This window comes from Labrus bergylta, chromosome 6 (assembly GCF_963930695.1).
Source record: "Labrus bergylta chromosome 6, fLabBer1.1, whole genome shotgun sequence".
Classification (NCBI taxonomy): Eukaryota; Metazoa; Chordata; class Actinopteri; order Labriformes; family Labridae; genus Labrus; species Labrus bergylta.
The window spans coordinates 20364411-20379391 of record NC_089200.1 but is presented as its reverse complement, the minus strand read 5'-3'; the positions used below and the strand labels follow the sequence as shown (position 1 = coordinate 20379391).

General features: G+C 39.3%; 2 protein-coding genes across 2 annotated transcripts; both read right to left on the bottom strand.

The window, feature by feature from the left end:
• Window positions 1-271: 271 nt before the first annotated feature.
• btf3l4 (basic transcription factor 3-like 4) lies at window positions 272-4940 on the bottom strand. Its single transcript, XM_020650014.2, has 6 exons — window positions 4841-4940; window positions 4334-4395; window positions 3515-3628; window positions 3181-3382; window positions 947-1006; window positions 272-642 (listed from the first exon to the last, which is right to left on the bottom strand). The coding sequence occupies exons 2-6, from the start codon at window positions 4385-4387 to the stop codon at window positions 596-598; spliced, it is 477 nt and encodes a 158-aa protein (XP_020505670.1). The 5' UTR covers window positions 4388-4395; window positions 4841-4940; the 3' UTR covers window positions 272-595.
• A 1418-nt stretch (window positions 4941-6358) lies between these two features.
• On the bottom strand, window positions 6359-11784 carry ptgfr (prostaglandin F receptor (FP)). The gene is made up of 3 exons (XM_020650051.3): window positions 11538-11784; window positions 10285-11093; window positions 6359-7160 (listed from the first exon to the last, which is right to left on the bottom strand). The coding sequence occupies exons 2-3, from the start codon at window positions 11077-11079 to the stop codon at window positions 6852-6854; spliced, it is 1104 nt and encodes a 367-aa protein (XP_020505707.1). The 5' UTR covers window positions 11080-11093; window positions 11538-11784; the 3' UTR covers window positions 6359-6851.
• Window positions 11785-14981: the final 3197 nt, after the last annotated feature.

The window sequence follows — 14981 nt, the reverse complement described above, 5'->3', positions numbered from 1 at the left end:
CCTCAGTTCGCTTTCTTATCAGACCGCAGGACAGCGCACAGGCCAACAAGACGGAGCTACGATGCCAGATATGAAGGGTAGGGCTGCACGCATGAATAAGGCTGCACGCGTGAATAACCGGTCACACTAAAGCACATGTGGTTTCAGCAAGTCAGCTTCATTGATGAAAAGATCATTTTTGCAGACGCCAACCTGCAGAGAAGAATCACCAGTATGTATGAAAAGCATCAATGTTTACAAAATGTCCTCAATGACCACAGCACCATGTAAAAAATGTTAATCACCTTTATTTTGTTTCATAAACAAAAAAAAAGTCGTAAGACTAGATTCAATGACCACAGTTATCCTGACCATGACTGACAATGTGGTGCAGGGATTTACCAGCAGGGAGTATTTCATTATTTATTTATTTTCTTCTTTTTTTTTTATAAGTGAACAAGTCAGTCGGATGGGACATCCACGGGCCATCATGGTAAAATAGAAAAGTCTCTGGTTTGAGTAGATAGTGTTTGATATGTCAGGATGACTTAGAAACAATGAAGAGGATTTTCATTTCATTGCAGTCCAGTCTCTGTGCAGGTGAACTTCATTAGTGTCAGTTGGCCTCGTTCTTTGACGCTTCATCAAAGTTCTCCACCAGATCTGAAGGACAAAAACAACATCATGTCAATCATTCTGGGGAACAAAACAGTCTTGGATGGTTTTCTCTTCTACTCTCCAAAATAATAACAAAGGATCTCCTTGTGTTTTTTATTTCGAGGACAGCAGAAGACGGAACAACACTCTACTTGGTATTTTTACTGTTTAACCATGAAAAAGACTTTGTGCACAAGTTAACAATTTAAAAAAGGGGAAGAAATCCTAGGATAGTGTTCTGTGAATTGCTAGATATGTGTGGAAATAAAACACACTTCAGTCTGACTTTTATGCATGTAAAAGCCTTTACCTGGGACATCATCATCCTCTTCCTCAATGTCCTCTGCCTTAGGTGCCTTGCTGTCGAGAGCTGAAAATAAAACACACAATTAAAATAAAACAGATTACAGGATATGTATGCTTGGCTGTAAGGTCACTTTATTTGTACCTGTAAGTAGATTTGGTTTGCAGCGAGTAAGTTGCTCTGAAAAAATGTAAACCCATATGCAATATTTATATATATATATATATATATATATATATATATTTGTATATTTAATAATCATCATCCATTCCCCAACCCTCATTAATCTTGATTAACTGTGCCACCCGCCATTGTTGTCCAAATAGTATTAAACATCACATCAGTAAGATCCACTGACACAAGTGGGTGTTAAGCTTCATCATCACTAACTCCATCCTGCTGCTGTAAATAATAACTAAGCACCAAAAGTATAACAAGCCTCCAAGGAAAATGGTCTTCAACAAATACTCTTGCTTTAGTAGGATTTGAGTTAATACTACAGAGCTTTGCTAAGTAGCGATGCAATACATTATTTTATTATTAACTATGTATTTCTGTGTCCTTCTGACAACAGTTTACTTTACGTCTTAAGTAGGGAGCCATGGACTTGTGGTGGAAAGTCAGAGAGACGTTCTACTTGATGAGATGCTTAATAAAGTATTTGATGACATTAAAGTTCACAGGTTGAGACTTCACTATTAGTCAACAACATATATATATGGAAGTTGTGCTGAGTCCAGAATAATAAATGACTTTTCTGACCTCACTATCCGTAGTAGTACAACACAGCCTGGTCAAGTGAAGATATTTAAAAAATAAAGCCTTAAATGATAAAAATTGTTTCAAGTCTTTACAGAGTATATCATATGTCTGACTGTCCATCATGAGGAGGGATTTCAAGGCAACAAGGGGGCTCTTAAATAAACCAAGGTTGATAACAGGCAGGTTACTAAAAGAAAAGTCAACACTGCATTACATATTTGTATCTAGATAAGATTTGATCATGACCAAAGGGTTACGTGCTTAATAGTAGGTATGTAGCAACAGGTAACTCTTTTTTCATACAGCCTGCACAAAGCAAGATACATATGAATATATACGTCAGCACTCAGCCTGAGTGACTGAACGACAAATGAGTTGCTGTAAGAACTTATCTTTCTTCAGTAATATCTGAAATGCTTTAATGAAAGGAAAAGCACTTAGTGAAGAAACCCTGCTTCCCGATTATGCCTCTATGCCATATAAGTGACAGAGCCTACCTCATGGTCCATAGTTTCCATCACAGCCAAGACAGCACTGCCACCTCCGTTTATGCGAGCTAACCAGGAAGTGACAACGCGATACCTACCCTACCACATTGCCCCTATTGGCAACCACAACAGGACATCACTGGGGTTGTTGAGTGGGAACCTCCTTACACCTGTATTTCGTCCAATTAGCTCCATGAGACCTCAGGAAGACTGGACAATGAGCGCCGACAACCCTCTCTCCATGCCAGCTCTCACTGCCACCATACCCACGAGCAGAACTTTTTTTTTTAATCTTACCTCCTCTTACTACATGGCCATCACAGCCCAAACATCAGTGCCATTTTCAACAGACCCAGACCCTGACCATGCTAACTCCAGGTAGTGACCACGCTGATGCTACCTACCCTACTACACAGAAAATAAAAAAAACTGATTCTATAAAATATACTGTCTCAGCCTCAGGTTAGTGCACATCATTTCCTTTGGAATGTGAGTTTTCCTCCGAGATCTACCTGCATCTCCAAGTCATTACAAACCTAGCTCATCTATATTTCTCTCCTTTAAGGACGTACTGAATAAGTGCACTCTTTCTGAACACCTCCACCTGTTGTCTATGACCTTCAATTCCTACACTTTTAAAAATCTGGTCATGTAATCATTTAAGATGTCAGTTACATACATTACTCCCCTACTAGGAGTGAGTGATCTATATAATGAACACTCTTTCACTCTCAGCAGTGAAACTTTGACTTTGACTTTGTGTTCTTGGGAAATCTACTCTGTGGTAGCAAATGTTAAAGTGCTGCTGCATGCAAAAGTGATATTTTGAATCAGTGTTATTTAGATTTGCAGTTATTTACTTCTCACCTTTTTAACAAAACCTGTAAATCTGTGTAATGCAGCTTTAAATAAAGTCTTATGCCACAAACAATATGTCATATAATTTGTCTTTTACAGTGACTGAGGTCTTAGACAGTCAGGCTCACTCACCTTGCCGAGGGAACTGTTCCGCCAGTTTGCGCAGGCTGCTGAGGCTGTCCGCTCCCAGCTGACTGAGGATACCGGGGAGCATCTCTGTCAGCTGCTTGGTCTCAGCGTGGCCCGTAATGGCGAAGGTGTTGGCGGACAGAGAGGCCTGAACTTTGGGGTTGTTAAAGTGGATCACAGTCCCGTCATCCTTGATCATGTTCACCTGAAAAGAGCAGACCAGTCATTTAAGAATGCATTCCTGTTCACATTAACAAACTAACAGAAATCATATTAATGTAAAGACAAGGCGATAACATTCAGGGTTTCTTTTCTCAGATGATCCATACCAATTTACCTCCTCAATTCCAGCAATATTGTTGACAGCCAACTTCTTAAGTGAGCTCTGCAGCTTTTTGTCATCAGCAGTTGCAGTTCTGTGTACAACCTTCTTCTTCCTGCGTGCAGATCCCTGAAACAACAGTAGAGATTAAACTAGCTTCAAGTCACTCCTGAAGATGATTTACAAGAATATCAGAAAGTATAAGGAGGAAAAATAAAAATTATTCAGGGGAATTTAAGTTTTTGAAAAACAAACTCTCAAATCAAAAGACTTCAGGTCTCCAAGTTAAGTTTACATCTCCTCTTTTAATCCACAAATATGTTTTCATAAACCCTACAGATAGTTTTATTTTATGCATTTCCCAGAGTAATGTGTTTGTGGGTCAGGCACTTTATTTTCTAAAGAGCAAGGAAGTTAGCTGTAAATATTGTTTTTATCTTAATGCAATACAAAGGAATCAAAATGCAACCAAGACATACTGAAATAAATACCTTAAGTCCTCACAAACTGATTATAAAATATCCCCTATTTTTTTTTCCTATTCCCTTATTTTCCTTGTTTAATCCAAAATATGTCAGAAAAAAGTAAGAGCCAAACAACAAATCTTGAAACAGCTTCCAAATGCATAATGACCAATTATTGGTTTAATGTATTAACAGGTTGGAAGACTTCAATTGTAAAAAAAAAAAAAAGAAAGAAATAGATATATTTACGTATCGGTATCATCATAGTTAGTTTTTTTTACATAATTCAAACAGCAAAATGACATTAATTTATGTTTAAGTGAATCTCACCTTACATCACAACATCACAACTTCCTTTATGTCAGCTTACCTTTCCTCCTATCCGAACCTGGGCTTGAAGTTTTGCCAATTTCTCTTGATTCATGTTGTCACCTACAGTATGAGAATTTATTTTTAACAGTCAAAAACAAATAATAAAATGATTTGAATTGCTAAACAGCGAGCACACAGCTTCTTCCACTAAGCTGCAACATGAGCTGCAACACACACTACATGACCAGAAGACAGCAAGCTAAAACGCGTTTTATCAGTATGTTAAACCAATATAAAAAATATATTACGAAGAGAAATTAAAGGGGAAATTATATCCCGATGTTGTTATTGTAAGCCAGACTAGTTTCAGCTTGTCAGCAGACAGTCTGCTGTGTAAGTGTTTAGCAGCTGCAGACATGAAAACACAACACTGGGCCTACAGACTGAACACACAGCGTGTCACAGCTCCGCTCAGTCCAACAGCTCTGCTGCGAACACACACAACAACCAAACACTCAACAAACACCTCACACAGCGAACAAAAACAGCATTAAGCATCCCAAACCTGCTCAAATATCCACAGAGGCATGCGGTGCTGAAAGATGGAGGTTATGAGGAAGAGATTACGTCACATGCCATACGGAATTTTCTTCTTCTTCTTCTTATCAGATGTAGGGGTTATGTTGTTGTGCTGCCACCTAGAGGACACTTTATGAACTGTAACAACAAGTTGTACTCAGACTTACATATCTCTTACAGAACCAGAAGTGTGTTTCTAAAAATAATAATGGATTGGAATTTAAACAATACATTTAAAAACTCACACTTAAAAAAGTAAGAAGAGCTTAATAAGCTATCCCAATGAGTAATTCCCCTTCTTTATTCTGTTTTCAAGCAGACTTCATTTTTTTTAATAATAAAAAAATAATAAGATTTATTTTGGGGCTTTTTGTGCCTTTATTGGACGGATAGGACAGTGGATAGAGTCGGAAAACAGGGAGAAGGAGAGTAGGGAATGACATGCGGGAAAGGAGCCACAGGTCAGATTTGAACCTGGGCCGCCCACTTGGAGGACTACAGCCTCTATACATGGGGCGTGCGCTCTAACCACTGCGCCACCAGCGCCCCAAGCAGACTTCATTATTGAAAACAAAAACATAGGCTACTACTTTTATTTATTAGTTTTTCATATTTACTTTCTGTTTTTACACAATCAGGCAGTTTCAGCCTTTAGTAGCCTATATCATTTCATATTGTGTGATTACTTTGTCCTTAATAGAGCACAGCTCTCAAAGATGAGTTAGCAGTGTGCCGTAACGTGCTAAATCCCCCAGAGCAGCAGCAGGATCTGTAATTAGCAAGGATTCTATCAGCACATAACAGGTCACTGTCTTTCTACTTTTTAAATTATAATTGATATAATTGACTTAAATTAAGTAATTATAATTTATTGAAATGGAACACTGAAAAGTCTCTAATTGTCCTGCTGCTAAGCTCCTGATGTCATAGAAACAGAAGGGCTTTTTTAATAACTCTTCCCTATCACACACAACCTGGCCCATCACGACAGACCATCTTTTAATAGAAATCAATTTGCTCTGTTGTACTCTGGATTTCTTTAACACTTTTGATATGCATTTCAAAAATTGCAAAGATTTAAAGAGGAGATGACACAACAGCACTTGTGCAGATCGTTACTTTGACAGTTCATAAGCAGGCTGACTGATCGGCAGGCCCTGTTCTGTCTCAGAACATTTTTTTCAGTATTTAATTAAATGTATAGAAACAATCTAGCATGATTTTCTATTTATAGACAGCCTTTTACATGCATAGGAACACAAAAAAGCAGGCCATTCATAAAAAGGGAATTGAACTAAACTGTGGAGATGTAGGCCTACTTGTTTTATAATTATCTAAACAGTGTGTGTTGGTAGGACTTAAAAATTTCTTTAGACGGTGTCATGGACTCAATTATATAATCTGACACATTCTGATTTTTAACATTGAGTTCCGCACAGCCATTACATACTGCACCTGTTCACATTAACATCCAGATTTGTAACATAACCTGTATTAGCAAGCATGACTCCATCAACTTAGAATCCACATTTGAAGCCAAAAACACAATTTGTTTTTTGCATTCCTCGTTTCTGACGAGGGCCTGTCCCAGTAACAAGATTAACAAAATAAGAAAGAAAATCAAAACAGCCAGTATAAAATAGTACATTGAAGTTTAGAGCAGGGCCGGTGCTGTTTTATGAACATTTCAGGAAGGACTTTTATAAGAACAAAGACATTTATATTTCCAAAGAAAAAGAACAATAAAGACATGGCTTTTCCTACTGTGGATGACATATTTGAGGAGCACAGGGAACTGTTTAAACAGATTCTTCACAGAGTCACAAGACACAGTCAGAAGTTAATCCCATATTGAAAATAATTATTCAACATCAGAAGTCCTAGGAAGGCATACGAGTGTATTGCGATAAATACAACAACTTTAAATGTAGTCCAACAAAGTTTGAGATCTCTACAGCTTCTTCCTGTTATGTTAGCTCAGCGCACTGAGTAAGGGCTCAGGTGATGGATTTGATGGCGGTGTCCGGCAGTGGCAATCTACTGAGGCCATAAGACGGACCAGCAGCCAGGTTGCTGGTCTCCATTGAACTGCGGAGCACGCTGCGCTGCCAGCTGTGAAGGTCGTGAGACTTTGGGCCAAAGCAGCTGTGAAACAACATGAAGAGTTTCCTCAGAACAGCCTTCCTCAGGAGGATGTAGACCCAGGGGTCCAGAATCTGGTTCCATGTGGCCATACGTACCACCATGAGGAGGCTGAAGGAGACAGGCTCGTCTGTGGCTCTGGTGCTCAGGATGATGATACGGATCTGCACATTTGTCAAAAAAATAATGGAAACAACTACATAACCATTTCAAAGAAGACATATAGCCACATTTTTTACCCTTGCTTTACCTAGACTTTTTCCTGACAGCCCCCGAGTAACATTTCTTTGACAAGTCTTAGTGAGCAATGTATAGCCTATATGCAGCAGATAATATTCAGGACAATACACTGTGCACAAGCAGGCGGAGGTGAAGACATTTATTTATTCTGCAACCAGTGGGTGATAGGTGCGACCATCGTGCATATAATAAAGCAGTAATAATGTAAAAAAAACAAAAAACTTTCTGAACCCCTCTGCAGCATTTTATTCCTGTATGAAATGATCAGATCTCATACAGAGCCAGAAGTGTGTGAAGCCTGGCTCCCACTGTCAATTTATCCCCGATTGTATAAAAGTCGAGGTGGCATGTCAGCTCACACTGTACGACTGGATCGTTTTACGACGCCCAACCAGACCTTGAGATTTATGTGCTCACACTGTACGACCTGATTGTCGGACACGGCCGGAGAGCTCACACTGTACGAGTGAAATCGTGACGGAGCGTTGACAGTTGTTAATAAAGTTTCATTTAAAAACTCCAAAGGACGGCGGATGGTGAAAGAGAAGGAAGTGAAAGTTGTTGTAGGATATATGAAAGTAGATACAATCGTAGATATATGGATACAAGTTTCAGAAAAAAAACAAAAAAAAAACACCTAGTTGCATCCTGCCGCTGGTTGCCATGACTACATTCCTCCCCTTGTCTCCCTTGATTATATTGTAGTCACACACAACTTCTGCCGGACCCTTTCATGACGTAATCGTCAAGATTTTACATTCTTAATATCAAACATGTTTGAAATAAATCGGGGCGTCCCCGATCTAAGATTGGATTTTTGAACCGCTCACACTACAAGATAATGTGAGCAGATAATCAGTTCCGAGCAGCCTTGCGTGGGGAGCGACCCTGCGATTGTCGGGAAGGAAGAATCTGAGCTCAAATCGGCCCGATTATCCTGCAGTGTGAGCCAGGCTTTACTGAAATAATGAAGGATTAGAATTTAAATAATATATTTAACAACTCACATTTAAAGATGTAAGAAGGGCATCATACATCATCCTAATGAATAATTCACTTTCCTTATTCTTGTGATCCTTCCTTGTGTGCTGTGATAAAGCAGCTTCATCCACTTTTTTTATTTGATGATATTGTGAATACATCCATTTACATGTAGGATTGATATAAAGGCAAAAAACTCTCAGTACAAGCTATGTTCCATTTGAGGGGCTGTGTACTTTACGTGTTTGAAGAGTGAATATGACACAGCGGAGCGTTAACAATCTGGCCCATTTTGAAAGCTCCTTCTAATGTGGCAAACAACTAAGAATCCATCAGGTGACTCCTTCATGGCTTATCATATCCCGCAATTCAATGTGTGCCAATTTTAAATGAGTTGGCGGGTAATACGGGCTACAAAGGCTGGGTCCTTCTGTCCCTGAATTCAGGCACAGCTATAGCGTTGGACTATATCTGCTATCTTGGATTTCCACAGAGCCTTTTTAAGCCATGTCTTGCCTCCTGAGACCCCCCACCCCTGCCAAGAAAAACTTCTTGCTATGAGGGACTTGTGTAAATAAACAATTCAGGAAGATTTCAGATGGAAGCTGTCCTGAAATTTTCAGGAGTACATGAGATTTTCATTTGAGAGAAAATTCTGCATACAGTATCTGTTGTACAGGGTATGATTCAACACAAATCTGGCAAGATATTATATTCAAATACCAATTCACATGATAACTAACAAGCAATATTATAATTCATAACATGATAGGACATGCCAATGCTTCACTTGAAGCAGAAGCAAAAAAGTCTCTAAAGCAGCGATCATGTTTTCATTCATTTACATGAGAGATAAGATCATTATTTTGCTCTATAGGTCAGCAGGAGTGATGGTTGCTGCTCAGCTCGTCTCCATAAACACATCCAGTAGGCAGAGATGGTGTGGATGACATTGTATATTGGTAATTAAAGGTCTGAAGGGGGTGTGTTGTACAGAGCTTGTTTAATGAACAGGAGAGGGAGAGAAATGTCTGCTTTGTCAGACAGTGGGGTGTGTAGGAGAGCGATCAGAGACATTACTGTAGATTTGATGGAATTTAGAGGAAAGGTCAAATAGGTAACTCTTGAAGTATTTCAGTCTTGAAGTCGAAAATAAATTGATTAGAGCCGTAGCAGAAAGAATGTGAGGGATGGACAGATTCAAAATGAAATACAATGGCACAAGGACCCTAAAAAGAAGAATATTTTCTAGCGTAATGCTTTCATGTCATAGATAATAAAACCTGCCTACTTTCTGTCTCATTTCAAAACCAATTTCCATGTCTCTAACAGTTTGTCACTTTGTTTTGTCACGTACAAAACCCAGAAAGGCATTAGTAAGAAGATGTGCTTTGAATATAAGAACATTTTTGGCATATGGGAGTATACATAAAATAAATGTTCTGGAACCAATACCAGTATTGATACCCCTTCTTTGGGGACTCAGGTATTTAGTATCGGGTATCAATTTTCATTGAATACACCTTTAGTGAACGTAATTGTTCATAACTCCGACATAAAAACATTATTTTTGTAAAGAAAGAAAGATAGAGAGAAAAACAGCACACACGGTAAGTTTTCCTGCTGTGAAGTTAAAATGGGAATATGCAAATCAGGTAGATTTGAGGGCAGACTGTCCTGAAATTTGAAGAAATGTTCAGGAGTGCATATGTGAAAAAGGCTCTAGTTTAAAAGAAGACAGCTTCAATAATATACGCATGTTTAACCAGTAAACATATTGAATTAAGCAGTTTCACATTAAAAATCAATCAGTTTTAAAATGATTTTTAATCTTGTATTATGGAGAATTGGTAGTATGAATGTATTGGGCAGACATTTCTCATTTCGGATCATATCTAGTTTAAGTTAAATGGAAAAACTACAAAAATTGCAACTACTTAACAGTAAACTTTTTTTGAATTAACAAAGGACTTTCAGCTCAGCCCCCTGCAATGTAGTCTGTACTCTTTGATTTTTTTTTTCAAAGTCGAAAAGCAGGGTTTAAGGTCTACAAAGGACTAGACTTACCAGTAAAGGGACCCAGCACACACAGGACACTAACATGATAGCCAGCAGCTGGCAGATCATCTCTATGTGGTAGGATGGGCCTCTGCAGTGATGTTTGCGTCTAAGTCTGGCCAGCAGCAGCGCAAAGCTGGTCAGAGTGTTGCACACGATGGAGAGCAGCAGAGCCAGCAGCCCCAGCATGGAAAAGAGCAGAGGCAGGAGCACATCCAGCCAGTCTTTGAGCTCCTCCATGTGGAAGAAGCACCAGCTTCTGGAGCTCTGAATCTTATAGGGCCTCCACAAAACCACAGGCAGCAGAGCAACCAGCGCAGCCAGCAGCCAGGTGAGTCCCAGCAGCATTTTCATGTGGTGAGAAGCTAATGCTGTGGAGTGGAAGATAGGCCTGGTGACTCCGATGCAGCGCTCCACAGCCATAGCACTCCCCAGGAACAAGGGGCTCAGGCCAAAGAACACCATGCACGCCCCAAACACACTGCACACAATGCGATGAGGGTCAAACGTCTCCCATTGCTTGTGGGAGCCATACACATACAGCACCAGGGAGCCGTTGATGAGGTGACCCAGCAGGTCTGTGACCACCAAACTGCTGGCGAACAGCAGGAAGGATGCCTTTGACTTGATCCGGATGCGCTTATAGGATTTGATGAGGATGAAGAGGGCGAGGCTGTTGGACAAGATGCCCACAGTCATGGAGATGATAGAGGTGGTGACAGACAGCTCCTTCTGGCTGCAGGTGGTGTTGGTTGGTCTGATCTCTGACCTGCAGCCTGTTTCTGAGCTCCCATTTGCTGACATGGTGGGAATGAAATCTGGAGGAGGATGGAAGGTGGAATGAGGATATGATTCATTTATACCAACAAAAAAAACTCAACACTTAAGAGGTGAACAAATATCATTACAAAAGTTAGTGTGGTGAGAGCTTTTATTGTTAAACTTCTGCCCAAACTTTCTGTGTGGATTCACTAATTTGAATTAAAATAGTTTGGCTTTAAATTTCAGTGTTTACAACATTTACTACACAGATAGCAACACGTGCAGTATTGGGTGCGACCATGCGTAAAAATTTGCTACGTAGTTAAATGTACCAGAAGTAGTGATGCTTATTCAAGTCAGGATACAACAGCACTGAATAGATAAAGCGGTTGATAAAGCAATACTGTAAGTTGTCTTTTTTTTTTTTTTTTATGTTGCGCATTCACATGCTAGTAACTTTTAATATCGCTCGGGACTCGTTAAAAGGTACCATTTCTTACCTCACATTTGTTCTTCTCTCACACACCACGCCATAAGTTAACGGTATTTCCACTCTGTCTTCATGGAAAGGCTAATGAATAAGACAAATACAAGTCCTTTCAGCAAGGCAGTAAATGATGAACATCGCCGAAACGGATCTCCTCAATATTCCTGTCGAGGCAACTTGTGCAACTGGTTCCGTCTGCGCTCCGCTGGAGTCGAGTCAGTGAAGGCAGCAGAGCTTCAGCCTACGAGGTCTCTGTTCAAACTCAAACACACCTTACCTGATGTTCACATTTGTCGCCATCTGCACAAGTCTGCTCTTGTGTCAATATTTAGCCCACTAATAAACCGAAATACGCATGGCATTCTTGAAATTACGCATGACTGTAATGGTCTTTGACTGTTAGGTTTTGAATTTATGGACAATTTGAATCCAAACATTGTGCTAGGAGCTGTGCATTTGTGTCTGAATTAATTTTTGCAGGCTAGTATGTCAGATTAAAAAATCGCATCTCTATTTCACTTATCTCTTATCGTTTTGTTTGTTCTGGTCTATGTTTCTTTGAAAAAGAAGAAGAGAATACCACAAGTATACATCAAAATGCATTGTTATAAGACACTTTATGTCATGATTCGGTATTATTTAGTTTTGTATTTTCAGTGTTTAGTGTTTCTCTATGTTCTAGTGGGGTTTGTTTATTCTTGAGTTCTGTGTGTCTTCAGTGTTTCTTGTGTCCATTCCTTCCTCTTTGTGTTTCCCTCCATTGTGATTGCCCTTATTGTCTTCACCTGTGTTATTAGTCTCGCTTGTGTTTGATTACCCCATGTCTATTTAGTCTCTGTGTTTCTTCCCTTCTGTGTCAGTTCATTGTATGTGTTTGTCGGTGTCGGTTTACCCTTGGCTCCTTGTTTTCTCCTGTTTGGGTTTTTGGAAAGTGAGTGTTTGTTTGACTTTTGTTGATTCTGCATCTGCGTCCTCCTCTTGGTTTTCCCGATCTGTGACACTTTATAAAATTGAAGAGATGCAATATGCACCTATAGTGTTGTAACTTTGCAAAGTTGTCTTTTGTTTTTGCTTTTCTATAATTCCTGTGCTGATTGACTCCATCTTTACATTTAACTTTGTAGCATCTATTAAATAGAAAAATTATGTGAACTTATCCAGAACTTAAGCACTAACCATCAACATACTACCAGACCAAATGATTCTGCAGTTCTGTGCCTTTAGCAATGGAAAGCTATCATGTGATCTAAAGAAAATGTGTCAGTCAGTGTGAGAACAAATGCAAAATATTTTATTGCAACACCAAGTCTTGGCTTGGAGAGAACACATAGCTGGGCGGTGGTTCAAAACAATATTCTCCTAACTCTGGTTAGATTTCATGGCTGGCTGAAAACAACTGTGCTTTTTAAAACAATATGACACTGAAATGATTAGTGACCACAACAGAAACAAATATTCTTTAAATTTGACAGTTTGACTTACAGATTTGGTGGCATGATCTTATTGTTTGACGAAAAAAGTAAACACAGTCAGCTGAGTGAACTTGGGGGTGAGCGAAAGAGGACTTCCTTATTAACTTCCTCTAAGCTTCATTAGGACTCCCTGAGATCTTAAAAGAGATCTGAGACCTGTTACGACTTTGGGGCTTGGAGGCAAAATTAAGTCTTTCTAAACCAATTAAATCAGCTCAAAAAAGAAGCCTTGTCACAAAACATTTTCCAAATGTGTGTTTTTGAAAGCCAATTTGAGCTACTTCAACATTTATACTAATAATCTCTGGTAAAGTACTAAAACCCAATAATGCTTATCATGCCCGAAGACTCTGAGGTCAGTGTATTGACTGAGATTGTCTTCTGACGTCAGCAAAGTGGAAAAACCTAACAAAACAGTTCCTTAATACAAGCCTCGGTGCCCAGCATCTGAGTCAGATGACCTGTGGGTCTCGCACCAGCTCAAAGCAAATATCACTTCATTAAAAATTATGGTAAGGGCAAGATTTGTACAGATACTGAGCTTAGTCCATGCAATAAGATCCTTGTAGTTATACTCTGTTGCTGTCATAATCATTCTATTCCTGTTGTCCTTTTTCACACTCGGTGCTTCTGCATTAGCAGGATATGACAGCATTTCCCACCTTCACTTTGGGGTATTATTATCAAACTCTGAAATACATCTTCGTGTTTTGCCGTTAATTTTAGAGCTGATGTTTGTGACCCTATGTCACAAAGACATGGTGACAATGACAAAATGGTTGTTGTCTAATTGGCTCAAAAATAGTCTCTCCATTACATTTTTAATAAAAAATTATATTTTCTATTTGCCAAACATAACTGAATAAAAGAAATACAATATAGACTAAATTATATCTATTCATCAGTTCCTGACAGCAACTAAAGGAGTCCAGGAAGGGATAGATGAAAAATCACAATGAATTGATAAATGAAAAGATGTCTTTTCTTTTTATACAAAACAGATTATCTCGTCCTCTCACTATGATAATGAAACCTTCCTCTGAGTTTACGCATGTAGCCGAATGGTTTTTAATGATCTGGCAAGGTGACACAGGATGAAATCTTCTCCTAGGTGACATTACACCTTCATTGTGGTGTCACACAGCGTCTACTGCATGCTGTAATGGCCGGCAGCTCAGTGCTTGTGACAATGCAAGGCAAATCAAAGGCATGGCAGTGCAATCACATTCTTTTGTTGGTTGTATCAAATGAGGCCGCGTAATAGACTGACTGCGTCGGTGGGGTTCAGATGGATGCTGCAAGTAGTTTTATCGAGATGAGAAAATAACCCATAATGCAGGCTTTCTGCCAGCAGCACTGTCGCTTCCTCCACCTGTTCATGAAAACACTCCTGAGCCAAGATTCATAAATAACAAAAGTGCCCCTCTTCAGATCTCACTCTCCCATCATGTCTCTGTCTGTCACACTGACCCAAAGATTTCTCTCATTTTGGATATTTATGGTGATGTAGAGCTGGTTCCAGCAAAGCTGCAAAATGTGTCAGTGAAGTTTGTCAAACCAAAAAGGGACAACTGATGACAGCAGGCAGTCAAGAGAAATAAAAACACCTGCTGCAGGTGTTTTTAAATCAGATCAATCAGACGGTGGCAAGTGTCATGACCTTTTAGGATCAAATGTGAAAAAACGTGCGGAAAATAAGCATAGGAACACGAGGAGAAAGCATGCCTGATTTAAGTGAATGCAGAGAAGCACGAGAAATATAACTGCATGCTAATAAATTCACTTCCTGACTGAAGCTTATGGAGCTTTGATTTTAGACCAAAGAGGTTGACCCCCAACAGGTCACGATTTCAAGACAGCATGTTTATGGCATTGCTTAAAGTTGTCAAAGAAGTAATGCTGCCTGTCTTTCTCTGCCATCTGAAGATGATTCTTCAAAGAATTTGACAAAATATTTATTTTTACAATGTACAATCAGTCTCATT

Excerpts from the sequence above, each read along its gene's own strand:
- btf3l4 (XM_020650014.2), bottom strand. The coding sequence starts at position 4,387 with ATGAATCAAGAGAAATTGGCAAAACTTCAAGCCCAGGTTCGGATAGGA. Across the intron at positions 3,629-4,333 it reads AGGTTCGGATAGGAGGAAAG|GGATCTGCACGCAGGAAGAA; the intron begins GTAAGCTGACAT and ends CTGTTGTTTCAG. Across the intron at positions 1,007-3,180 it reads GGAACAGTTCCCTCGGCAAG|CTCTCGACAGCAAGGCACCT; the intron begins GTGAGTGAGCCT and ends TTTTATTTTCAG.
- ptgfr (XM_020650051.3), bottom strand. The coding sequence starts at position 11,079 with ATGTCAGCAAATGGGAGCTCAGAAACAGGCTGCAGGTCAGAGATCAGA. Across the intron at positions 7,161-10,284 it reads TGTGCTGGGTCCCTTTACTG|ATCCGTATCATCATCCTGAG; the intron begins GTAAGTCTAGTC and ends ACAAATGTGCAG.